This window comes from Xiphophorus couchianus, chromosome 11, assembly GCF_001444195.1.
Source record: "Xiphophorus couchianus chromosome 11, X_couchianus-1.0, whole genome shotgun sequence".
Lineage (NCBI taxonomy): Eukaryota > Metazoa > Chordata > Actinopteri > Cyprinodontiformes > Poeciliidae > Xiphophorus > Xiphophorus couchianus.
Window position 1 is genome coordinate 23,382,725 of NC_040238.1, and position 26,992 is coordinate 23,409,716.

At 40.1% G+C, this 26,992-nt stretch overlaps 1 protein-coding gene across 1 annotated transcript in view; it reads right to left on the minus strand.

The window, feature by feature from the left end:
• Positions 1-2,363: 2,363 nt before the first annotated feature.
• Positions 2,364-26,992, minus strand: part of flrt1a (fibronectin leucine rich transmembrane protein 1a) — a 59,123-nt gene continuing 34,494 nt past the window's right edge. The window contains exons 2-3 of the mRNA XM_028030631.1: positions 20,538-20,807; positions 2,364-6,617 (exon numbers count right to left, since the gene is read on the minus strand). Of these exons, the coding sequence (XP_027886432.1) occupies positions 4,475-6,532 (2,058 nt within the window). The 5' untranslated portion in view covers positions 6,533-6,617; positions 20,538-20,807 and the 3' untranslated portion in view covers positions 2,364-4,474. The remainder of the gene's footprint in view (positions 6,618-20,537; positions 20,808-26,992) is intronic.

The following is a 26,992-nucleotide window of genomic DNA, read 5'->3' on the forward strand; positions in this document are numbered from 1 at the left end:
AAAATCAGAGCTACAACAGGAGGTGTATAATCAGTTTGTGTTTTCAAAATAAGCACATTTCCTCCCGACGATGATTTATAATCTACCTCCAAGTTCCCATGTTTTTTCTGAGCTTTGGAAATGGTTCACAGCAGAGTTCCTCTGAGTTACCGTCACCAGATATTTCACTTTCACAGGATGTTAGTCGAATGTCCGATATTTGTTTTTTCTTTTCCTCTTGCAGGGAGTGAGGATACAAGTATAAACTGGATGTAGGTTTTCTGTAACAAACATTTGGTCTGTACTGCACATTGTGGCTGAAACTTAAATATACTCCCCTAGCGATATTTAAATTAATGTCATTCAGAGGTGCTCAAGATGAAAATGGACTTAATTTCTTAGACAAAGAATAAACTTTTCTTCTTTTTTTTTAGTGAGTGCTGTTTTGCACACATTGTACTTTTACCTAAAACTCATTACGAAACCAGATGAGCTGTATTAGTAGTTTGGGATTTTTATGAATACAAACAATATTCCATCATTGGAAAATTAAATGTTATTTGGAAACAACATGGAGCTGTTGGCCAGGGGATGTCTTAAATCTACCTCACATCAATTGATACTCACTGTTATATAGGCCTACCTGTTACTGCACTGAGACTTAGCACCAAAACTGGCTCCAGCCCGGGGGCCCACGTTCTCGTAAATCTGTCCCTGTTGATGCGTCACGTTTTGACCTTTTACCTTATGATTTGATGGCGAGTTCAAAGAAATTAAAGGTAGTAATTTTTCTTCATTACTTCACTCACTATGTGCAAAGCACCACCACCACTGGCAGAAAAACACACCCTTAGCATGATGCTACCACTGCCACCTTGGACAGCGTTTTAAACTTGAACACCTCACCTTGAGCGCTCCAGACATTTGTACCTGTGATGGGGTGCAACTCGTTCAGTCTTCTCCAGAAGGCGTTTGTCTCGTCCGTGTGGGGATGTCAGTCGAGCACTGGTGTTACATTTTCCAGTTTTATCTCAGGTTTGAGTCTTTACGGCGCTGTAGTTAATGAAGATTATATCCAGTTTTATTTCACCTGAGGATAAAGATTTGGGTCAGGTTGAAACTATTGAAACCTTCTTTTCATACAATAAATAATTTTTTGTTCTTTATCTTAAAAACTGATACCAAGCTAAGTAATTAAGATGTTGTAGTTCCTGCTAATGTAGTGTCATGCTACTAGAGTCAGTCTGCCACATTCACTTCTCTCTCGATCCTCCGCTATCAGTAATCTTCTAACATTTGCTGCTCTGTGCAAAACTTTATTGTCTTAACAATGTCTATTGGCAGCCCAAGGGCTTGAGCTGCCAGTAGAAATTGCAATTTAACAGCGGACTACACTAGCGTGGTTATAAATAAATGAAATAGCGGCACATTGCATTTCTGTGGCAATCAGCTGTGTGACAGGCAGAACCCGAAGTTGTATTAAAGAGGAAAAAAGAACCAGGCATTCATCTTCCATCCGTTGTTTATCCTTGCAGGGTCATTCGGAATGAAACTATAGAATGCATTAACATTACTTTGCTTTTTATTGCAGTAGCAGCACATTGTCAATTTTTCAAAAAACCCCCAAATGATCCAATCACACGACAGCCAATCAATAAATTTAGGCAATGAGACAATGACGGTGAGTTCACTGTACTCCAGCGGCCTCCAGTCACCGTGTCAATCCAATTGAGCAGCTTTAGGGCGCACATTATGCTAGTGCAACGGACAAAGCTGCAGACACTGTGTGACATGGATTTCAAACACCTTATGAAATCTACACTGTGAATAATAAAGAATCTCTGAATGCAAAATGGATCCCGACCAAGACGTACCTTTATAAAGTGGCCAGTTGGTTCACGTGAAATGACTGAAACATGTGGTTAGAAAGATTTTTTTTTTTACAAAATAACACTTTAATCATGTGTGAATTAGGAATCTATTTTGGTGTTCCTTTGTCATCGCCATGGAGACACGGTAAAAGAGTCCAGCTGTACGCGACGCGGCCTCAGTGCTTCCTTACTGCCTCTCGGGTACATTCACACATCTGTACTGAGTGCTGTCTACACATGTTAACGTCAGGTTTGAGCAAGGCCATGAGGTCGCGTCCAGGCAGCGGCCTGTTAAGAGGCTCACATGCTCCGTCTCAGATTCTCAGCCAGTTTCGTCTGGCTGCGGGCTGTGGTGCGTTTTACATGAGGCCTCCTTCAAACTGAAACAATATGTGGGTCAAGTTTATGCGTGAAGACAGTTCATTCAAATATAAATCTTTGCTGCTCCGATGCCTTCTGAGCTGCTAAAAGATTATCTCCACAGGGGTGAAGTGAAATGACTGGTTGCAGTGATAACAAGATTATAAAACTTTTATTAATCCCCTCTGAAGATGAATTCATAAAGCAAATTCCACACACATCTCAGGTTTACATCTTTTTTTTTCTTCTTTTTTTTTTTAAACGCAAAATTATGGCACTATTATTTTCTATACTTTTCACCAGAAAAAAATATATATATTCATGTGGCTGTGGCCAAGATTTTATTTATACAAATGAAGAGGAAGTATGCATCTTTAACAGACCCACTTGGAAAAAAAAACTAAAAAAAATAGAAGAAAAAAAACCGAAAAGAAGTCACAATTACACTATATCAACATTCCCCAAAACAAAATTAGCCAAGCCAGTAATTTTGGGTGCAAGGTGAATTTTACATTCCACTGACGTATTGTCTGACACCAGTACGAAACTGCCGGACGGAATAGTCAAAGGAAGCACAAACGGTTTCCCCTTTGGAAGCAACACAGTGATAAACAACTGATAGACGATAATAAACCCGGAGAGGGTCGCATCCAGGTATGACAAACAGATTTATGCAGCTCTGAATCCCGCTGTGCAGCAGCCATCAATTCTGTATCCTTCTCAATACAACACAGGTTTGTGTCTTTACCCCTGTTACTTTTATTCCTCCTCCCTGCTAAGTGCTAACACATTTACATTTTTAGTGCTGCTCAGTAATAAAAGAGGTGGAATGAGCGGAGGCCTTTCTCCGGTCGCTAAAACAAACATCAGTGAACCGCCATCACTGATGAGTCTCCCCTCATTCCCCACCTGTCCACCCGCCCACACAACTTGGCCGCCGCCCCACAGTGTAGGTCAACAGTGTTGCGGTTGGAGTCTCCTCAAATGCACTCACAGTTCTTGGCCTCGTCTTCTAGGTCACTCACAAGAGTTCTTCCTCCAGCAGGAGGCTCCGCTTTATTAGCTTGTCCGCTCAGTCAGAACGGTGGTGGGGAGGAAACGGTTTACAAACCCAAAAAGTCCGCAACAGAGGTCACGGGGTGAAGCACACGTTGGAAAAGAGCAGCTGAGGTCGTTGCCTAAGGGGATCTGAGGGTTTACATGCTAAACCTTGGGTGGTTTGATTAAAAAAATTAAATAAAATGACATAACAGTACAAACAGACTCGATCGATAATTCATGTCAATGTTTAAAGTAAAAAACAGAATTCTGAAAACAGCTGAAATTCATTAATTGTGACAAACATGAGGTACAAATTACAAAAAAAAGCGGTTTAACCAGAGACAAATCATATCATAAAGGACAATATAAATAAAGATATCTGTGTAGAGTTTCATCATGGAACAAACCACTGAAAAAGAAACAGCAAAGCATTATCCAAACACAGCCTGGTTGGTAATGATAATGGTAAATAATCTACACACACGTGCTGCAGCACTACCTTACTGATCTCAGGTGAATGATCTGAAGAGGTAAAACCAAAACTGATCAGCCCTCGTACCGTCGTAACCCTGCCATCTACTGAATAAGGAAATAGCAAGCCTACTTTAAGACAAGTGGTTATTGGGTTGTTTAAAATAGAACAATTCACAGCTTTACAAAGCCCTTTGCTTGGGTAGCTGATAGGGCACATCAATATAGTTGAGGCATTTGGAACAATGAGTCAATAAGACTACGTACTGTGTGACTGGTGAGAAGGAGAAGAAAAAAAAGTACCAAAAATGTCTGTTTTTCATCATTAATGAATCCATTTTGAGCTGACCGCTGCAGCTGCCATGTGTGAAAAAGAAACTCCACCTTCGCCCACGCCAGGTTTGACCTTTCCACTAAAGATACATTCTTCCATGTCACAGAGAAAGAGCAAAAAAATAAAAAAAAGAGAGAGAGAGAGAATCATACACGGGCCATTACTAAGACGGTGAAGAAACACTCAGCTGTGCATTTACACCTGGGGCACTGGCTGCTGCTTCCTGCAGTGAATTGTTCCCACACAGTTCAGTTAATTGTATTTAGTCCTCTCAGTAATGAACAGTAGGTCATTTGGAATGGGAGACCAGAAGAAGAAGAAGGCACAGAGGGGTGCTTCAGAAGTGTCCATGCCAAGGGAAATTGTGCATCTATACAGTTTTACCAATTACACTATGAACAGCATCTGGTACCATACATCATGTGTAGCAGTAGTCTATATCTGGGATTCCTCCTTCTCTATAGCCACGGTTGGTGCCATGCCCAGCATTAGAAACATGGTTGGACCCTTTGTATAAGCCAGTGCCATTGGAGGGGAATATGGTGTGAATGATGTAATCCTCTCGAAGGGGTTTCGGTTGCATCGGCGGACAAGCTGGCATTGGTGTCATCTGGAAACCTGGGCCGCGAATCTCCAGGATCGTGTTATCCTTCTTCGTGCCAGATTCAATGTAATCATCATAGGTTTTGCTTTTTCTCGAGCTACTGCGAGTGTAGTGGTCACGGGAACATAAATGCCCAGTTCTATGCCCGTACCAACAAAAGATGCCAAAGATTAGAGCCAAAGATACAGTGGCGGTAGCTCCACCAATAATCCCTGCTAGGGGCAGTGATGTAATGTGATGTGAATCCTCATCCTCTTCCTCTTCCGATGTGCTAGGGTCTGACGTTTCTGCTTTTGCACAAACTAAGGCTTCATCAGAGTCAGCATCTCCAGAAACTGTGGCTTTGCTTTCTGAACTGACAGCCAGTGGCACCATGCAAATGATATAGCTAGAGCGTGGCTGAAGGGACGTTAGCAGATACTCTTGGCGATCACCCCGCACAAGCGTCTCTGTGATCGATTCCATGGCATTCCCAGTACCTTGTCGGAGCCAGCTTAACCTAAAAGAGGAGCTTGGCTGAGCTGCACTCCAGGTAACACGAATACTGTTGTGAGATAGAGGTTTTACATTTAGCGCCAAGCTCTTCCCCACACCACTGCTGCTAAGAGTGTAGTCTAAGCCAGAGTCGGGAAACCCGAAGCCAGGCCTCTTTGAGCGCAGAGTAAAGAGGGAACCCTGTGGAGGTGCATTGGTAGTGGAGCTCTCAACCCCACCAACAGCCCCTTTGTCTTTAGTCCCTGTCAGTCTCACTACTTCACATTCCTCCATTTCACTGCCCAGGTCAATCAAAGCCAGATCTCGCACCCTGTCCGGCCCATGGCAAGTGAGACCCCTGACGGTGATGGTGTTGCCACGGGCACGCAACCAGTCATAAAGCCATCGAAGGTTGCAGCCACAGTGCCACGGATTCCCACGCACCAGCAGCTGGCCAAGACTGTCAAGGTCTTTGAACAGCCCCCTTGGTAACGTAGTTAGGTTATTTCCTGATAAGTCCAATCTCTGCAACCTGTGCATGCCGTCCAAGGAACCACGTGGCATGTGAGTCAGGGCATTGTCTTGTAGAGACAGTCGCTGTAGATGAGCACTGGGCAGATTGACAGGTGGGGTTTGAAGGGAATTGCGAACAAGGGACAGTTCTGTCAAGTTAGAGAGACGGGAGAATGTGTCATCTGCAATGCGTTGGTTTGCCAAAAGGTTCCCATCCAAAACAAGACACCTTAATGAATTGAGGCCTCGGAAAGCATGAGTTGGGATAGTAGAGATCCGGTTGTCATCCAGACGCAGTTCCTCCAAAGAAGCTGGCAGTCCCGAGGGAATACTAGACAGATGGTTGCGTGAAAGAAAAAGCAAGCGTAACCGCGGGTTGTCGGCGAAGGCCTGATCTTCAATGGACACAGTGGAGATGGAGTTGTCATCCAAGTGAAGTTTTTCTAACAAGGGCATTCGACCCAGCGTGGTGCGAGGGATGGTGCGTATATTGTTGTCCTGCAAATGCAGCTCTCGCACAGACGGAGGAAGGTGCATGGGAAATTCATCCAGCTCATTATCATAGAGGTATACAACGCGTACAGACAGATGACGCTCCAAGGAGGTGGGGAGGCCTGGGTTGTTTATGTGATTGTTCTGAAGGTAGAGGACAGATGCAGAAGGAGGCAGTGATGGGATGGAGCTCAGGCCACGATCATTACAATAGATAAAGTCCTCATCGCACCTGCATACAGATGGGCACGTCATATCTATGTCCCCAAAGTATCCTTGTATAGAAGCAGCAGCAAACTGAAGCATGCCGGCATGTATAGTCAGGCAAAGGAACAGCACAAAGAGCTGGGCACCCAGTTTGGCCATGCAAACAGCTGCCATTATTAGGAACATGAAGACTGTCTTTTTTTTGTCTCTCCCCAAGTATGGTGTTGCTTCCTAATAAGCTGCACTGAGCAGGAATCCTGCAACCTCCACCCTGAGAGAGAAAGAGAAAAAAAGACAGGAGTTAACATTGATCCAGGCGCAAATTAGAAGATTGTTGTACATGAAAACGGAGATGATTTCAATCAAGCTTAATGAGCTCATTTATACTTAACAGCATATTTTATTGTGGTGTTGCCAACCCCTTTAATAGAAAAAAATACCAAGATTACAACACAGGAACATATTCCTGTTGCTGTTTCTGAGCAGAAGCATGTCGCACCAAGAAACAAGACTGAGTTTTTCTTTTCACCAGTTAATAATCGTACCATCAGGGGGTTGTGCACACATGGGTGGGCCTGCATGGATTCTCAGTCTCTCAACACATTCTGCCTTCAATTCAAAGCTAAAAAACATGCACCGTCAAATATTGTGCCAAACGTACATATAGAGTAGCTATGAAAGATAAATTCTCAACCTTAAAATCAAAGCCTGTCTTAAGAAAATGCACAAATAATAAGTTTTAAAATAAGCACAAATGATTAACATGAGCTTAGGAAGCTCTATAGTTATTAAGTATGACTGTAAGCTACACAGAGATGGTCATGAGGCAAATTTAATAAGACAGTTATACAAAGATATTATTTGCAGCCAAATCAGTAGGTATTGGTACCTCATTAACAGGTTGTGCAGGGGGAATTTACATAAGCTGCACTGAGGCCATGATTGGTGCCCTGATTTGCTGTTGTTGCTGATTAAATGAGCAAATGTCGCAACAGTAAAGCGCAGAATTGATTGCAGGGATTCGGAAACAGGTAAATTGCAACACTATCGGTGACAACTTGAGCCCATCGCGGTGTTCAATAGCCAGCATCTTCGGTTTGTGTCGTTCAGGCCCACATGGCAGCCGTGCACAGCCCAGCACGAATATTGATTTTCCCACAAATCCGAGGTGATCTGCCAGAGTGAGTCGCCTCTTATAGAGATTACAGGATTCCCAGGAGTGTAAGTCAAACAGAGCGATAATTAACCAAATGAATGACAAACTCTGCCGGGAGTCAAATTTGGTAAATGCACATCAGCAAACATCGCGCTGAACGTGCCTCTGCAAAGGCTGTCAGAGTCACCTCGAAATTTTACGTGTGTCATGAATCGGCATTTCAGTAAATAAACATAAGCAAACACTCCGAGAGTTGTGGCACCGAAGCAGATCAGGGATCATTTAAAGGAAAAATAAGTACTGCATGTCATTTGTCAATCTGAATGTTTGTGCAGGATAACGTTTAATCTTTGTGGAGATTGGGGCTGTTACTGTGGGGGCATGTTGATGTATAAAGAGGATCTCAGACTCTCATGTTTTTTTTTTAACTTAAAACTGAAGAAATTACAAAGGTAATTTGTTTTATTTCTTTCTAATTAAAATAATTTAGAATTAATCACAGAAAGCTTTAAACCTGGTTTTCTACTATGTTAAAAACTTTGAATGTAAAACCGCTTTTAGTCACCAGAATAACTGCATTCATAAAACTACTTTTCATGTGCAAAATTTTGAATTAAAATAGAAAAATTGGTAAAGATATCTGTGAAGCTCTCATCAACATCAAAGAGAAAAAACTAAAAACGCATCATCAGCTTTTATTAAACCAGGATAAAAACTCCTTTAAGGAAACACTGATTCAGAACCGCTGGTAAGTTAAGAAGCAACATGTCTGTAAAGAATCGGACCGAAGCTTGTAAGGAAGCTACTGGACCAGCTTATATTAGTTTGGCAAAAACTGGAAACATTTGAAAACTACTGCTAAATGTAAACATGTATTAAAGTAACAACAGATCGCCATTAGAGATAACACTATTATGACTGCAATAATACATTTTCAGAGGTAGGACTGTTATATGTTGCTTTACTGTTTCAAATAAAATCAGTTGAATAGAATCTCACAGTGCCCCCTGCAATGTTAAAACTAATTTTATGCATCAGAAATTGAAAAATAGCTATCATAGTATGGAAGAGAGCATTTTCAAAATCTCCTCTTTCAATCACTTATCAACGATAAATTTGTTTTGTAGCTGCCACTACATTTTAGGACATTGTTTTTGGTGTCTGTTTTCTGTACTTTGTTCACATCTGCGCTGCTTCCTCTTCCCCCCCCAACTCCACAAAATATTCAAATTGACTCGCAACCCACTAATCCCTTTTCATGCCTACTTCCACTCCAGTCCCCTCGACGCAGCAGAGTGGAGTCGGTGCTCTTTAAAGTGGAACCTGAAGAGTGAAATAAAAAATTTAAAAAGCAGAGATTGTTACTTTGCGCAGTTTGATATTGACTCGGTTTACGAGCAGAAAGGCGGACGTACGCTGTTTTCTGCTGTAAATGTTCATGGGGGTATTTGTTTGCGTGGGTGTGTGTGTGTGTGTGTGTGGGTGTGTGTGTGTGTGTGTGGGAGCGGCAGTCGGGGTAGTGCTAAAGAATGGATGACTTTTGAATCCCAAGAGGTTCGGCTGCAAGTCTCTTGAACACTAGAGTATTTGGGTCAGCCCTTTAAAAACAAGATAGACATGGTGTGAGATTGAAGAGGCACAGAGAGCCAGAGGGATTAAAAGAGCATATTGAGCTGTGATTCTCTGGATTAAGCAGGTGCTACATGGAATAACAGCCACACATTTTGAGCTTTTCTTTCTTTCAGGGTCTTGTGCTTGCTCATTTTTGTTCAGGCTCAAAAGAATGCCAAAAAAATTACAGCTCTTTGTGTTTGTGAATACCTAAAGAGACCTTTTTGTTCGTCTGTCCACGGACGATCAAATTGAAAGCATTAACCCACATGTGGAGCGTGGTCTATGGCGGGGAGTAAAGTCGGGATGTGGGGTAATGTGTGAGCTAGACAGCCGGTCGCCTCAGGCCGAGTACTGTACACCCGACTACACCCGATCCAATACTGGAACTGGATCAATTTGCATAAAAAACAGACAGGGACAGAGAGAGAGAGTGACCGAAAGCAGCTTTTAGCTGGACCACTGAATCCCCTCTCCTCACTAAGACTCTAATAGTGGCATAGAACTGGGGAAATCTGGAAAACTAGGTTTTAGATGGCTAGAGAAAAGCCTGACGTATCATAAAATCCACTTCACTTATGGGAAAAGAAAAAAACAAACAGATAATTGTGGTCCACAGCTTATCTTCCATGACATGGTCGTGCACTAGATTTTAGATTTAGGGGCTTGACATGGGAAATGGATGATGCAAAACATGATGGGTAGAGTGACGACTGGGATGAAAGAAGCGATCACAAAGAAAAAAAAGAAAAAGAAAGAGGAAAATAGTAATTTTGCTTAATCACAGAAGTTGTAGGATTGTATTTGTTGTAATAATATAGGATTGTTTATCTTTGTCAAGTGGGCCTGTTATCTTTCAGGGATTATAATAAGGAACAAGGATTATGAAAGGAAAATAAAAAAAATCCAAAAGAGTATTTTCACTTAATTCTGTAGATTCTAAACTAAATCTTGAAAGTAAACAAACAAATTGTAGGAACGTCATTGCTCCTTACAGTAGCTGCATTTTGTCTATTATCCACTAATGTCAAAAAAATCTCTATTTCTATTAAATAAGAAACACAATTAAAATCGTGGAGAAGTTTATTGATGCAATAAGTCATTAAAAAACATGCTGTGCCATCCTCCTCCCACTTCCTGTCGCCTTCTTTGTCTTTTCTGCCAGTAGTAACATCCGGTTGTTGATCACAGAAAAAGTGTTTCCATTGCAGTTTTGCAAAATACACAAATTTCCACACAACCCTAAAACCTCCTCATGGTAATGCAAAACATTTGATCAGAAAATTTTAGATTTTTCCTAAATTGCCGTGTTTCTGTGAATTTATTTTCAGACTTTCAATGCGGTGAATGGAAACGGCAGCTAATGTCTTGAAAAACTATTCATCGCCTTCAAGCTTCACTTTACATTACAACCCCATACGTAAAGTATTTTATCTGGATTTTATGAGATACAGCAGATGCCTGTAATGTGCCACTGTGTCCTGCAACTATTGAATGCATCCCTGCTCCAACACACCTGAATCAAATGAATGGTTACTGACCAGGCCTTTTCCAAACGGGGTGACATGCAAACGAGGCAATTGCAGAGCAGTAGTACTGGAGGAATGCAGTTGCAGACTCCTGTGACAGATCAGCACAAAGTATCACAACACATAGTTTTAGAAATGATTTTACAAGTTAAAAATGCAAAAGAAGTGCGATATGCGTTTGTGTTCAGCCTCTTTTAAACTCTGATTCAGCTACATGTAATCCAGAGCCTGAAGTAGTTCTCCAACTAGTAAAAAGCCATTCAGTGAAGAGGTTTGATAAACAACAGTATCGCACAATCAGCAAGTCAAAGGTAAACACTTTGACAAGGAGAACATTTATTAGAGAGGCAGAAAAGAGACGCGGGGTAACTCTGAAGGAGCTGAAGAGAGAGAATCTGATCGGATCACACCAAAATGGAAGTTTCCATGCGACAGAAAACTGACACTGAAAATCACCCTGAACACACCGGCATCTACACAGTGAAACATCTTGCGAAGTAGCTTTCATTAAAAAAAAAAAAAAAAAAAGATAGTTAGTGTTAAGATAGATGGAGCTAAATAAAGCTTAAAACTTTGGTCGCTTTCCAGCAGGACAACCCCAAACACACAGTCAGATCTACGATTGGTTTAGGAAACGGATGTTTATGTTTGAATGATCCAGTAAAACGTTCTGACCTAAATATAATGGAAAATCTGACAAGACCTGAAAATTACTCTTCAGAGACTCTCTCCCTCCAAACCGACTGAGCTATAGATACCATGTCAAACCAAAACTCAAATGTTAGTCTCTACATAAAGCTAGTAGATAAATACCCCGAAAGCAGCTGTAGGACGTTTACATGAAGCCTTCTCTCAAATGGGACCGATTACCAAATCAGGCAGTACTTCTGAGACTTTTATATTTTCATATATTTTCAAAGAAACTTGTGAAAAACATTATGCTCCTTGCACGTCACAATTTTGCACTGCTTTGGGCTGGTGTGTGCACGGGATTTTATTTAGGGGTGTCAGAATACAAATTCACACCCTACTTTTAGGATGTTTATTTGTAAAAAAAAAACCCAAAAAAAAAACATTGAAAACTTTGATTTCCTTCCTTTTCACAATAATGCGCTAGTTTGTGGTGGTCTGTCACATAAAAACAAATACAAAACAATGAAGTATGTGGATATAATGTGGCAAAATTTGAAAACATACAGCTACTTCTGCAAGAGATTGAAAGAGTTTTGAATACTGTAATATGGTAACAGGTCTAACATGTTTGTCAACAGTTACTTTGCATTTAAATGTGCCAGTACATTTAAAATGTATTAAACAACAACTTGTCCTCACTGTCTTATTCAAATGTATAGTAAATAACAGGAAGAGACAGATTTTCTTCTTTTCTTTATTCCATTCATGTACGTCACCGAACAGACTTGTGACTTCACATTGCCAAATCGATGCACTTGCTTCAAACACAAATACGAAATCAACGCAATAGTAAAAAAAATATGTATATGAGCATCAACTCCATACAAATTAACTTGATCAAACAGCACAGAAACTGTTCATGATAGGTTGGATCCTGAGCCAAGAAATGAGACTAAAAATAGTCCTGTGCTTTCATTACGCAGCTGCCTGTTCGTAACATCGGCAGCACTTCCACACACTCTGGATGTTTACGTCTAATTGCCTTACAATGTGAAGGCCGTAATTACACATTTGCCTTTCCATATTTACTATAGGAAGGATTTGCCGTTATTCTCCGTGAGGCGAGAGAAACCCCACAGTCGTCTTCCGAGAGCCCAACAACATTCACACTTGGGAGATTCACCTTTTTAGAGGGTTGTGTGTTTGTTGGTGGCTACTCAGCTCACAGGACCCTAAAGCTACTTGATATATAGCTTTACAGCACCTTGTCGTGTTTCATTTCTACAGCACCATAATAAGTTCTGCTGTGCCACCAGTCCAACTCCTCGCTCTCTCTGCCTCTTCCCCTCTAAACTCCTTTAGCTCACCGTTCCCGCTTCAGGATAGATGGGTTGCAGCTAAATCCTTTCAGCATTAACATGAGGGTGGCATCCTGCTTGCGGCAATATGCTCCGGCGCTGTGACCAAAGCTGGGACCAGATCTATCATGAGTTGGAGGGACTTTTTTTTTGCCGCGGGAGATTGAGTGTTTGCGACGCGCTGAATGCTAGCCTTGATCGATAGTGTAATCCAGTGGGTTTCTTGAGGGTGTTACAAGGGAGTTGGTTATCTTAGCTGAACTGGATCTGACCTCAGGTTCATCAATAAAAGTCCCATTTGGAAAGTTTTTTTTCTGCAATGCAACAAACACTTTGGGGTCATGGTGACATAAACAAGCAATTTCATTTCTTCCTCTCAATATCATCTGTCATAATTTGAATTTATGGTGCTTTGCACTTCACCCAAATACATTGAATTTCCCAGCAAAACCTTAATTGAAGTACGAACATTTTCCTCCATATGTGGCAAGACACACATGAAAAAAAGTCACTTATTTTTCACAAGTGCTATTACTGTCTGTCATTTAATGAACAGCAGGGTTGGTGTGAGAATAAAACATTGGTGAATTATTGTGAGAAAATTTGTCTCCAACAATTTGTTACTTAGAATACAATAAATATAAATGCAGATATTCATAATGCCAATTAGATTAATCAGTCTGTATTCAAAATAATTCTGACCAGTAGGTGATGCCAAAGTGCTCCTGATAAGATCCTTTGGTGGGTTGAAAACGCGACAAACAAACAACAAAATGGACCTTGAATATTTGCAGTTCAGATCCCCAGATTCACCTTTTTACTGATTTTTCTATGGAACTTAATTAAATGATCAAGTGATAATTTGAGTTTTGAAAGACTTAAACTGACTGAAACTGATCCAAGCAGCTTAAAACTTTATAAGTATCAGGAATTTAAAACTGTTGGATGATCTCGGATAACAAAAATTGCATTTTTAGGAAAATGCCTCACTTTCTTACTTTACTGTGTTTGTGTTTATAAGATATTGAGTCATCTGTCATTATATGGAAGAGAATATTGCTGAGAAATGAAAGCTTTTCAAGTGCTTCATCTTGTTGCTCTTTTGAAATGTTTTCAAAATAAGTATGTTTGAGCTCTGCACATTCTTCCTGACCTTTTCTCATACTATTCCTGCAGGACGGGTCGTCTAAAGCAGCCAAGCAACCTTTTCAAACGTCCATATCATTAGCTGCTCCACAATTGATCAGAAGAAATACATAAATTTAATGTTCAGGCAGAAGTGTGATATTTTTTACACTTTGAGGCACAAAGTGCAAAGCGATGCTTTTACTTTCTAGGAGGCAGATGTCACGGTTTTTGCCCCACGATCAAAGTGAGCAGACATGGCGTGGGGCAGAATTAATGCTTCTATTATGACTGCTGCTGCCTTTCCAAAAACAAAATGTAATAGTTGTAAGACTAAAATATGGGGTAATCTTCAAAAATCTATAACAAAATAAACAAATAAAAGAATATAATATTGTTATATTTTATTTAGGATGTCTTCCTGATATTGTATGTCGTTTGAATATAAAAAAAAACCTCAAAAATTTGAAAAAAAAAAAAACTTCAAATAAATACATTTTTTATTGTTACCGCTCACTGTCCCTCTTTATCTGTCAAACACACAAAATAAATATATTTATAAAAATTCTGATTAGTAAATATATAGCATGAGAAAATAATCCCCAAAGATAATATAGATTTTTTTTATCTAAATCACCAGAGTATACCACAACTAGCTAATAACAAGCTAATAATTCTGATAAAAAACATTTTCCTGACATCTTTGAATGTAAAAAATTGAGGTTCCTTCAAGAGACGAGGAGCTTTTATTCAAGGAACCATGATGTCCTACTTGAAACAGAACTAATGACAGAACAACACTAAGTTGTTTTAGTAAATTTTCTCTGAACAGTAGCGGCGTTGGGCTTCTCTGTTCCCCAGCTACTAGATGAAACAAAAAAAAGAAAGACAAACAAAATCTCACACTGTGCAGATGCAGAAAAGGTTTTAGCATGAAATCATGCTGTTCTAATAAAAAAATAATTGCATTTTAAGGCTTTTTGCACATCATTACCAGGAGGAGTAATAAGTGTGGAGGGCTCTCTGCATTTATTTCCCTGCTTTTGGCTGCAGTTGAGATCCGGTTTCTTGCCACCGCAAGTGAAATTTGGTCCAACCACAGGTAGAAATAAGCAAGTCAGACATTTGCCACTTTGGAGCTTGATACAGTGGGACACCAGCGGCCAGAATGAGCCTGGCGGAGCAGACGGTAAATAAAGCTCAGAGGATGTCGAACTGCGACTGTGGTCACACTCAAGGCTTTAATCAAGGCTTCTAGATTAACCAGCTCCGGTTTTAATGTTGTCCCAACATTACATAGTGAACACGATTTAATCTCAGGAAGAGCTGGCTTCTGGATTTTATGAAAATGTACTTTCTGGTTTTAAATGGCGCCTATAAAAAGGAAAATGTATCTCCTCCCTCCTTTAAGTCAAAGCGTCAGCCTGTGGTTGTCACGCTTCAGCAACAACTCTGATTGGATTTTTTTTTTTTTTCTTTTATTTGCGAGAGACACTGACACTGAGAGGGAGGTTGGTTAGCTTAATTGGTTAGATTTGAATTCAACCCTGACGAGTTGCGATATAAATGCGAGGTTGTGGGAGGGCCGGTCACACAACGAGGCCCTTCCTTCAGGGTGAAAAAGAAATGAAAAGCATTTTTCTAAACCTTTAGTGTTAAGTTGTGGACTTCCGTCATGTGTAAAGAAGAGAGATGTAAGCACAAATAATACCCTCAGCTATTACAGTAATATATAAATATCATATGAGACATACAAAAATAAAAAATTCTGACAGTTTAGGTAGACATTTTAATGTTTTGTCCTGATTCTGGTCAGTGTTGTTACTCTGATGCACACAGGTACCAATTATCCTTTTTCTGTCAACAGCTGTGTCAAGGGAACTTGTAACAGTGGTTGTAGGAAAACGGCAGAAGTGAATGGAAACAGCTAAAAGTCTCACTTAGTCAACTAAGGCTTTTCTCATGAGGGTTCTGCCACGTTTCACATCTCTCAAATAATATTAAACAGGAACAACGGGGCTCTTTGTTGAAGGTTTGAACTAACCCAGGGGTCTCAAACTCCAGTCCTCGAGGGCTGCAGACCTACAGTTTTTAGATGTGCCACAGGTACAAAACACTGGAATGAAATGGCTTAATTACCTCCTCCTTGTGTAGATCAGTTCTCCAGAGCCTTGCTAATGACCTAATTATTCTATTCAGGTGTGGTGCAGCAGAGGCACATCTAAAGGTTGCAGGACTGCGGCCCTCGAGGACTGGAGTTTGAGACCCTTGAACTAACCCAAGCGCAGAGTAAAACTCTGGTTGACTGGAATGCATTATAAATATAATGAAAACTTACACCAGGGGTGTTAAACTCCAGTCCTCAAGGGCTGGCGTCCTACAACGTTTAGATGTGCCTCCGCTGCACCACACCTGAATAGAATAATTAGGTCATTAAGGCTCTGGATAACTGATCTACACAAGGAGGAGGTGATTAAGCCATTTCATTCCAGTGTTTTGTACCTGTGGCACATCTAAAAACTGCAGGACAGCGACCCTCGAGGACTGGAGTTTGACACTAGTGACATACACTGAAACCACAGAGAGAAAGCCATGAAGCATGGCTAGTAAATGGAAGAATCCAACATTAAACAATGAGATGATGAAAGGAGGCAGGGTGGAAAACGACAAAGAAGCCAGATGAGGTAATCAGGTGAAATGTGGAACAGGTGAGGCAGAAGGAGAGCAGGGAAACAGGGAGGGACAGAAATCAACTCAAAGGAAGCTAAACTACAACTGGAAGAAACTTCAAACCAAGGGAATCGACTGAGTCTGCATAAGAAACAGAACACCATAACAAACCAAAGACTCTCCTTACAATAACAAACACATGAACTGAATGTAAAAAGATACCAAACATAAATGAACAGCAAGGACATGATCTAAAGCAGAAAGACACACATAAAAAAGCCTGAACCCAAACACCCAAGTAAGACGGTTCTCACTGCTAACTATCCATTTGACCTATTCCCATTAGAAATATATTCTTCTTTTTGTTTTAGGAAAACCAAAGCCATCGCTGCACTGCATTGGCCTTTAGATTATAATTATCCAGAAAAGAAAAAGAAAAAAAAAGTAATTCAAGGTATATAAAAGTGTTTTTATCTCGCTAGATGGGCAGAAGTAGGGAACACATGAACAACAATCTGGTGATGTGGAGATGAATTCAATGGAATGAAAATCCTCCGTGTAGCTGAGGTGTACATATTTTATTGTACAGTAACTGAACGTTTGTCAGGATGTGAAATTAAAGTGAAAACAGAAAGTGTGATCTACACAATATGATGAAGATAAAGGAAAAAAAAAGCCACACACATTGGTGGCATATGACGCACATCAAAGTCAGTCCACAATTAGTTTCAGTGATTACAACCCACACCAGCAGTGTGTGGCCCTTGAACGCAGCTCCATGACTGGATGTATTTCAGTGCAACGCTTCCTGTTAATGTTACTTTTTAATAACTCGATGATTTATGTCCTTCTTTTGTCCCAACATGAGGTCAATCTCTTTCATGTGCCGTTAGGACGACGTGTTCATGTTGCTTCCCGGTTCAATTGATGCCGTGGCGTCTCCGAGACGTGGATTAGCTTTGCTCTCTCCGAATTCCAATTCAAATGTTAAGCTCTCAGCGTTCCACAAACCAACACCCTGTGAACATCACACGCAGCCGGGACGTCTGGGGACAGACTCTTAGTCTGCAGGGGGTTTAAAAAAAGGAAGCTCCGAGTTTCACTTCGGAGACATTTATTCTTGTGCTTTCTCTCCCGTTTGCATATGTCATCCACATGCGTATGGGACTTATGGGAACAATAAAGCAGCTGACTAAGACTCAGTTTTCTTTTGCTTCATCACCGAACTTCAGGATCATGTGAGAGTTTATTTTATTTTACTTTTTTGCCTATCCCGTCAGCTGACATGAACATAATTTTTTCTACTCTGCATCTGCGTTTCAAAATGTTTTCATCTTTTTTATTTATTTATTTTTTGCTTTGCAGTCACTTCCCTCTGTGTGTTTGTCTCTTTGCCTTTGAGCAGCTTTTGTTGAGCTTCTTGTTGAAAGTGAAAACGCAAAGCAGCAATTCCTGGGACTGACAGAAGTAATAAATGCTGGCAAAATGCCATCCAGTTAAAATCCACTTTGGCTAATAATGTATTTCTCAAAGGAAATTACAACAGCAATGCAACACAGAAAATCACTTACATGAAGTAATTTCTGGTTGAATTGCTTTCCAGTTGTCTTTAAAATACAGTAAATTGCTGGGTTGGAAAGCGGCTTAAGAAACATTTTGTCATGTCACCATCACCAAGCTTAATGTATTTTATTGGGATTTCACCAACCCAACATAGTGAAGAATTGTCAGATGGAAGAAAAGTTATAAAAAGTGAAATGTGAATTAGTAATTATTCCCTTCTCTCTGATGCCCCTAAATAAAATCCTTTAAAAAAGATTTTTTTTTAAATCAGTTTTTTATCATCATGTCATGATATGCTAAGAAACAGATAATCTGTGAAAAGGTCTCCTTCACCTCCTGCCTGAGCTACTACTGCTGTCTGAAGAAATGCACCACTCCTGACCAAAAACAACCAATCAGATCCAGGAGGCGGGTCATAGTGCTGCCAATCAACTCAATGTACTCGCTGCTAAATATGCCAACGGTGGAGAAACATCTTACCGTTACAGGAAAACCATGGATGGCCATCCTAACTAGCCTGTCTCTGCTAGCTGCAACGTAGCAGAGACCAAGAGGGCGAAGTAGCAGAGGTACATGGAGGGTGATTGACAGCGCTAAGACCCACCTCCTGTCTCTGACTGGTTGATTTTAGTTAGCACTGGGAGCTCTGGGAGAAGGCAGAGGAGCTAGATTTTTTCCGCAGATTATCCGTCTCATATCATACTGTCACTTTTTCAACAATGTAAAAAAAAAAAAAAAAAAATACATTTTTATAAAAGCTATCTACTGCAGCTTTAATATTATGGTTGTTGAATGTTGACTGTGAAAACCTCGAAGGGGTATAAACACTTTTGCAAAAAATTGGAACATCATGAAGTCATACGAGTTTTTTTTTTTTTTTTGTAGTAGAAATAGATCCAAACTTCAAGATCCGATGTGATGCACACTTCCAAGGATGAGTGGGGTTCTCATGTATGAGGCATCGGATGTGGGAGAGATCCGGTCTTAAGACACTGAGTGGAGAGTTTCTTCACTCCGATTTTCTGATCAAAACTCCTACAATATAATCATTCTCACTGTCACCGTGTCATATTTAGAAAAACTTGGTAACCAAGGATGAGATTATCCCTGATTTAGGATGACTCAAACGAAGCAGTTAAGTTCAGACTTAAATTCAGACTTTAATAGTACATTAAAATCAAAGAACTGAGGTGTCCTAGCAAAGCCGGTCTGAAAAGAAGAAAAAACATTAAGTCGTTCTGTTCTTCTAATGGGTGCTAGCTTTTAGAGAAACCTTTACTGATCGCTTTCTTTGGCCTCCTGCCCACAAAAAAACAAAACAAAACGAGGGGGATAATCGTGCTTTACGGCTCACTATTTAACAGTTGGTAAGTGTTTGTTTTTAATGGCTTCATTTAGGATTTTAATTGCCGCCACAAATCGGGAAAGATTGACAGTGCAAGGTGGTGCTCTGATTCGGGTTGCGTTCTGTTCTGGTCCATGTCAGGAATTATTTACAGCTTTTCAATCAAATTATACGGCCGTGAGGATGATGGAAAACTTTAGGTCAGCATTTTTTTAAAGTGATTTAAATTTGTCTGAACAGTGCAGATGCTTTACAAATCTAACCTAATATACCCTAATAAGTAACCTAATGTAAAAAGTAAAACTAAGTAAGAGGAGGTTAGAACCTAATAAACTTACAGTGAGCCGGATTAGATTCACAGAAAGAAATTATCCTTCCATTTAAGAATTGTAATCCAAAGTTTAAACATTTGACAAAGAAATAAATGTTAAATTATCTTTGCTTCAATTATATAAAAACAGCCAAAAAACATTGGAAAACTCATAACTAAAAATGAGTATTAATGACGCACCAATCAAATCAGGCAGGTTTCAAACACTTTGATTGGCTGTGAGTTGATCAGTAGGTTGAATCGTGGAAGGATTATCTTCCCTTACAGTTGGGCGCTGTTAGTTTAAAAAAACGACGGAGGTATTCGAACATTTCCTTTGGATATATCCGAGTCGGAGTCCTTTTGAATTCAGGACAACGTGGTGCTGCACCATCCATCCTGCACTTTCACAGGTTGGTGCAAAAAGTAACTGAGTACTGAGAGTGGACATGCAAAGAAAAGACAAAAAACAGATTTTTTTAAGAAAAGCACCAAAATAATGGTGCAAAAATATTGATTTAGAGATCGAAAAAAATCAGACTAACACATTTTATACAATATGACTGATATTAAGTCTGAATGAAGAAAGGATTATTCTCCTATTTATGAAAAATATTGTACTGATGATATCTTGTCCTATATGCAGATATGATGTATTGTAGATATGTAAAAAGCCCAATATACCTGTCAAACTGTTACGCTTACTTTGGAAATCTGCTTCAGCTGTATTGGTATCAAAAGTCTGAGCTGGGCCACGAGCCATGTAAATTACTACGTCCCATTATGTCACATCTGTATTAAAACAAATGATTCTAGTTTTTCCTCTTCTTTAATTTTGCACATTTCTGTTTCTTAGAAACCAATAATAAACAGAACAATCCTCATACTCACTTTCTGAAGTGGGGTTGACAGGGAAGGAGATGATGCCACACCATCTGCACTATTCTTCCCAACACAACTCCTTCAAAGTCTCCGAACGCCGCCGCCCTCCCAGGCTCCTGCTTACACAGTCCGTGAACTCCAGGAAGCCGAGGCGGATGGCGGCGTGTAGGAGTGCTCTCTCTCTCTCTCTGTTTTATAGGAGCTGCTCTTTCTTCTGCGTTTTCAGCTTTCGGGACTCTGATGTAGATTGGTTGTCGCTTCTGATTCCGGATCGGCTCCCTGCGGGGAAAGAGCGAGAGCGAGAGAGACGGAAACATCATAAAGGATCGCTTGTGAATATCGGTGTCAGTCAAGTGTCACCATGGCACATTTCTGATGAAACTGTAACCGGATTACGTCTCATGTCGTTACCGTACGTCTATTTTCATTACTCTTTCATCCAGTCTTGGTTGGAAATGATTATTGTAATTAAATCAGATGTGCATTTGTAATTAATGGGACTTCAGTTTAACAGGAAAGAGGCTTAAACTCAAATCGTTTGATTCTCAAATCACTCAAATTGAGTGATTCTTAGAGGGATTGTTCAGAGTTTTTGAAGTGAAGTTTTGTTAAAAGGTTAGAAGCAGTTAAGAACGTTCAAACTACTAATCTAAGAGGGGATCGAACCAAACCGGCCTTTTACAGTCTTCAATCTCAAAAACATCACAGTGGTTTACACTAAAGGATTTAATCTGATATAAAAGTAAAGCAGGACACAAAGTAAATGTTGATTTTACAGCTTTAAATTTTCATCATTTACGAAGCTTTAAATGTTCTCAGTATGTTTCACACTGGAAGGTGATTGGTGGAGTATCGCCTGACGCAGCCTTTCGTTCCAAAAAAAGCAAAAATAAACTCCAATAAAGGCTGTGGGTGGTAACGGGTGGTTTGGGATTTGTACGCACTTTTACTGATTCATTTATTGTTAAAGTTGAAATAAAAGGTCTTGTAACTTAGTTGAAATAAAAAAATACTCTCGATTTAATGTTCAAGTGTTCAAATGTTCAAGTGTTCAAAAAAATCATTCTCCAAAAGCCTCCCGTCCACCCCAGACATTCACCAAACAATCTACCAAACAATCCACACCGCACCCAGCACCCGGTGTGTTCTTAATCGCTCTAATTGGTGGGCGGGTCTAACAATTAACAATGTAATCTAAATAATTCCAAATATGAAAATGAATTACAAATTTTGAATCTAAATTAACTTAAATATATTCCCACTACACAAAGAACAAAACAAAATTGGTAGAAATTATAAACTACAAAACTTTTACATAAATGGCCACGACAATCGCCTCTACATCAACATCCAGTGTAATTACCAAACATAATCCATGTTCACTGCAAACATTACGCCATTTCAAAGTAGGACTGCGTGATAAATCGACTTTATAGCTTCATCAAATTTTTGGCTTTTGGAGAATTTATTTTTTCAAAGTCTTGATTTTTTTTTTACCAATGTACTCCCTGGGTTTTTTTCAGAATGATGCCAGCACACCCAGAGCGGCCATCTTGTTTGACAAGCGTGTTTTACAGCTTTTCTTCATTTGGACTTTGAATTCAGGTCAAATAGGCCCAGCCTAAGTTGATTTTTTAAATTATTATTATGAGAATAAAGTTATAATATTACAAGGATATAGTCATACAACAATCAAGTCGAAATGATATCAGAATAAAGTCAGAATATTAGGAAAATGAGGTAGTATTTTTGAGAACTCCACAAAAATACAAAAAATAATTTAAATTAGGAATCTTGAGCATCTTGTAAAGGTTATAGTTTAATGTTGATTGTACAAATACGGAAATACGTCGTCTTTTAACACATCAGCATCAAATTATCATCAGTAGCAGGACTTTTGAAATATGCAAAATGAGTATTTTGAAGAAAGAACCATAGACTGAGCTGGTCTTGTCAAATCTTCAATCAATCAATCAATCAAATTTTATTTGTATAGCACATTTCAGCAGCAAGGCATTTCAAAGTGCTTTACATCATATCAAACACAGAAACACAATGCAACATAGAATCAACAATCAAAACACAGCATTAAGTAAAGTTCCATCAATAAATTTGTAATTGATTACGTTTCAAATACGATCCTATCTTGATAACTACAGAAGCTTTTACTCATTAAAACATCTCATTATTGTAGTTTTAATCTGTCATATTACGATGACCACATTATCGCAATTAAACACTAAAAAAAATCGTAGCCTGGCCCTGAAGCTCTGACAACTCACAGAAGGGATAGATTTAAAAGCCATGTTTTGAAAACATTTTTCTCACTTTTTCGCTTACAGTCGGAATTGGTATGAAAAAATCTGAGGTTTTTTTTTCTTCTTTAACCTCACATTAAAACTACCGAACTATCCTTTCAGGTTTAGCATCATCGAGGCTCGTTTTCAAACACCCTCCAACAAAGCTGATTAAAAATGGACATGCAGCACCTGAAGTTTATAAATTACAAAATTACCCTTTTTTCCCCTAGAAAACGCTGTGAAACATAACACAGCACACCTGAACGCCGCTGCCGCCCCGTCTCTGACTGTCAGTCTCCAAATTGACGTTGTTAAGGCACGAGTCAGCATGCCGTCTTCCTGTCAGTCACAATGAGGAACTCCACTTGTCTCATCAGATCGTACGATTTAAGCTAAAAAAAACAAACTCAGAAGTAATGCCTTCCCTTTCTTCCTCATAAATTCTCCATCAAACAATTGATTTTATGTCTTTTACACCTGAATTTGCCTGTTACAAAGTGAACGTGTTGAGGTTTTGACAAACGTTCTTTAACAGGAAACCCTGATGGAGTGCAGTTAAGGGAGACATTATTGAGGAATACAGCAGACTGGTTGCTTTTGATCAGTTTGATAACACTTCACGACTGTTAGAAATGATTTACTGTACAGACAGCTGAATGACGTAGAATCTGACAATAACCACTAAAGAACAAAAAGTTACCAATTTTACCAATTCCCATCCTCATTGGGATTCACCACTGAACGGCTGAGCGGAAACTCAAAAACCGGACCATTTTCTGATCAGTAAATGCCCCATGCTGAGCTCTACCAGGTTGTGATGACAACTCTTCAGTGCAGATGCTACTGCAGAGTACAGCAAACCCAAACGCAGCTGCTTCAGTATCAGAGGGGCCATTTAAAATCAAGTCGGATTAAGCAAACAGATATAAGAAGCTATTTTAAAGAAACTATTCTCTACATCATGCCAAAAAACAAAATGTGTGAGGTTCTTTTGGGCTGTTTGGAGAGTGTGAGAGGCAAAGCAGATAACAGGAAGGCTTAAAGGCAGAGGGGTGGGCAGAGGGGTGGGGGAAGCATTGTGTATTTTCCAAGCCATTTTATAGCACAATCAAATAACTATGTTACCTTCAGCTAGTTTGAAAATGCTCTATATATCAAAAATAACTTAAAGAAATATATATATAAATCTGACGCCTTGAAAATTGGCCTCTGTCTCTTTAAGAACCTCCTGCTTTAGCAAGTGACAACATGCCATCCACATGTTGTAGTTCATGAGCTCAGAAAACTCGTCGCTCCACTGAGTGTCAGCTAATTGTTTTAGTGACGCCAGTCAAGTGAACTGTGCTAATATGAGATGTGAAAGTCATCTTATGTGTTTTAAAACTGTAAATCTCTGTTGTGCAGCTCCATCACATCTCCTCCTCGTGTAAATAAATAATGAGTCCTTTTGGCAGAATGGCTAGACCAAGTATTTTAAGTGCTGTTCTTGCAAAACTCGGCTTTGTTCTGAGCCTGTTAATTTGTCTTTTGAAGACAGTCGGAATCAATTTTCTGCGCAAAGTACCACCTCATCTTAATTTATACCTGAAAATAAAAATATTTTACAACACGATGACAAAAAAAGAAGAACAAGAGCTGAATGAAGTCATTTAGAGGTTGTTTTTGCAGGTTTCCAGCCCAACAGCTACTATCTGAGCATTGATAAACAATACTATTAGAGCAGAGAGGAGTAGAGTACAAATCACATCAGGTGTTGGTGCATTAATACCAGAAATGCCTGAAAAAACACAACCTAGAAAAAAAAAAAGCTCAGACTTATTAAAGGACTTTAGCCAGCATATCAAAATATGTCTTTCCTTGTTGACAGCTGCAGGGGAAATCAGAGTCCCTTCAGACCTGAGAGGCCAGGATGAATCTTAAAGTATTTCTACATTTAAATGTGAGTCAGGAGATAAGTGGCATTTTTTGGGGGGGCAGAGGAGGAAGTGTCTCACGTATTTCTGTGCAGATTCACCGTTAGCTGCAGGTGAAATGGAAACCTTTGGGGGTCTGTCTCTACGTGCTTTGCACATCAAGCTCCAACGGTTTTTAAGTCTTACACACTTACACATTCTCAGTTTGATTTAGGTATGGACTTTGACTGGGCCGCTGCAGCACATAAATATGCTTTGATATGAACCGTTCCATTTTAGCTCTGGTTGTATGTTTGGGGTCGTTATCCCGCTGGAAGGGGAACCTCTATCCCGATTTTCCACCCTCTAACAAATACCATCATTGCTCTGTATTTATCTCCATTCATTCATCCATGTTCCTCTAAAATCTGTCTGGCTTCCCTGCAAATATCTAAAAAAAATGACCCTGTTTTGACTTGGGAAGGTGTGCACTGTTACTTTCTCAAGCAAAAAGATCATGTTTGTCCTCATCTGACCAGAGCAGGGTTTTTTTTTTGTTTGTTTTGCCAAGATGGCTTGTTGTATTCTTTCACAATCGCTTTCTTCTTGCTAATCTTCCAAAAACACCAAATTTTGTTAGTGAATGACAAAAAGCAACAGATTCTCCAACCTAAAAACGATTACGTGGATTCTGAAAATAAAGAGAACGTCCAGGGCAAAGGTGGGTAAAAAATGTACACCGCACTTTTCAGCTTTTTTTGGGTGACAAAAAATGTACATGTCACAATTAAGCCACTCCTTTATGTTGGCCTGTCCTATAAAATTACTATGAAATTCCTATATATCGGACAGTCTGAGAAGCACTGCGGCTTCTTACTTCTGAAAAATGTGTGTTACTGTCGCATGTCCCGCTGCTGACTCCAACATGCAGGCCTTCCCGATGTCCCATTTAAACCACATGCCGTGTTTGTTTCATGTCTCCGCAACTGTGTCACGCCCACCCAGGGAGCCGCGCCGCGCCGCGCCGCTCGGTCGGACAACCTTTGAAGCAGATGAATACTTCACACAGATGTTAGGTGCAAATGAAAAACCTGCGTTCAGTGTTAGAAATGAAAATAAATGAAAAAAGAAATGCTGTCGCTGGAACCGGAGCTTCCAGATCCCTGCCTTCTGGGCAGAGCGCGTTTCGGCGATGATTTAAGGCCAGTACATCATCGGTTATATGGATGAGCTGTGATTAAACAGTTTCCAGTGCCAGTGTGGCGGAGCGGCACACCGAGGTGAGTCAAGCTCGCACACAGGGGGAAAGCTTTATTTGTGAGGAGCTCATATTAATCTTGTGCCGGGCGTGATCTGTACGGACAACAACTGCTTGATTACCACGGCAACATGGGAATCTGCCGCAATTCCCAGGAGCAGCGGAGACCTCCAATCAGAACAAACGGCGAGGTTCAGTTTATTCGCTTAATTTCTCTCCGCAGGTCTCCCTGATTGAATAAGAAAATTATTTAAAACCGTCACAGCGAGAGATTTGAAGTAAGCAACATCATGATTGACGAAAACAGTTGACATCTTCCCCTCCAAGGACGTCTGAGGTGTCCAGACAATCTGGCCTCATCCCCACGTCCCATAATTCCTCCCATCATTGCGATGAAATTTAACTGACCTCTAGATACCCAGCTCTGACACACAGGTGGGGTTGCATATCGTCAATTTTCGAGTTGATATCTCCAATTGGACGTCCGCCAAACACCTCCCCGATTGACCTTGACAAGACCGAACCGCTGCTCTCCCCTCAGAAATCCTGCCCCCTTAACAAGAGCCGTCAATCACGGCGACGCGGGCGCACTTTCTCCCTTGCAGGAGCCGCGCTCAGGTTGATCTCAGACAACCAGCTGCTTCTGCTGCTGTTGCAGATCTGCTGCGCGTAAAATCTGCTGACTCAGGTCCACAAATACTCTTTGTCTCCCATCTGGACTGCCGCAACTCCGATGTGGCTGAACGACCTGAAATAGCTGCAACACAACAGCTGAAATCAGCTTAAACGTACAACTATTTCACATGTTTTCAAGCTGGGAGTGAAAAGGGCCAGTTCAATTTGAAGGGAATGTTGATTTAAAAATACTGAATTTCATAATTGTAATCATTACTGCATTTTGATTTTGGCTACAGAAATTAATGAAATGAATTCACCACATTTTAAAGTCAGCGAATAGAGTAGAGTAGAATATACTTTATTTATCACAAAGGTGAAATTGCTTATTTATTGACA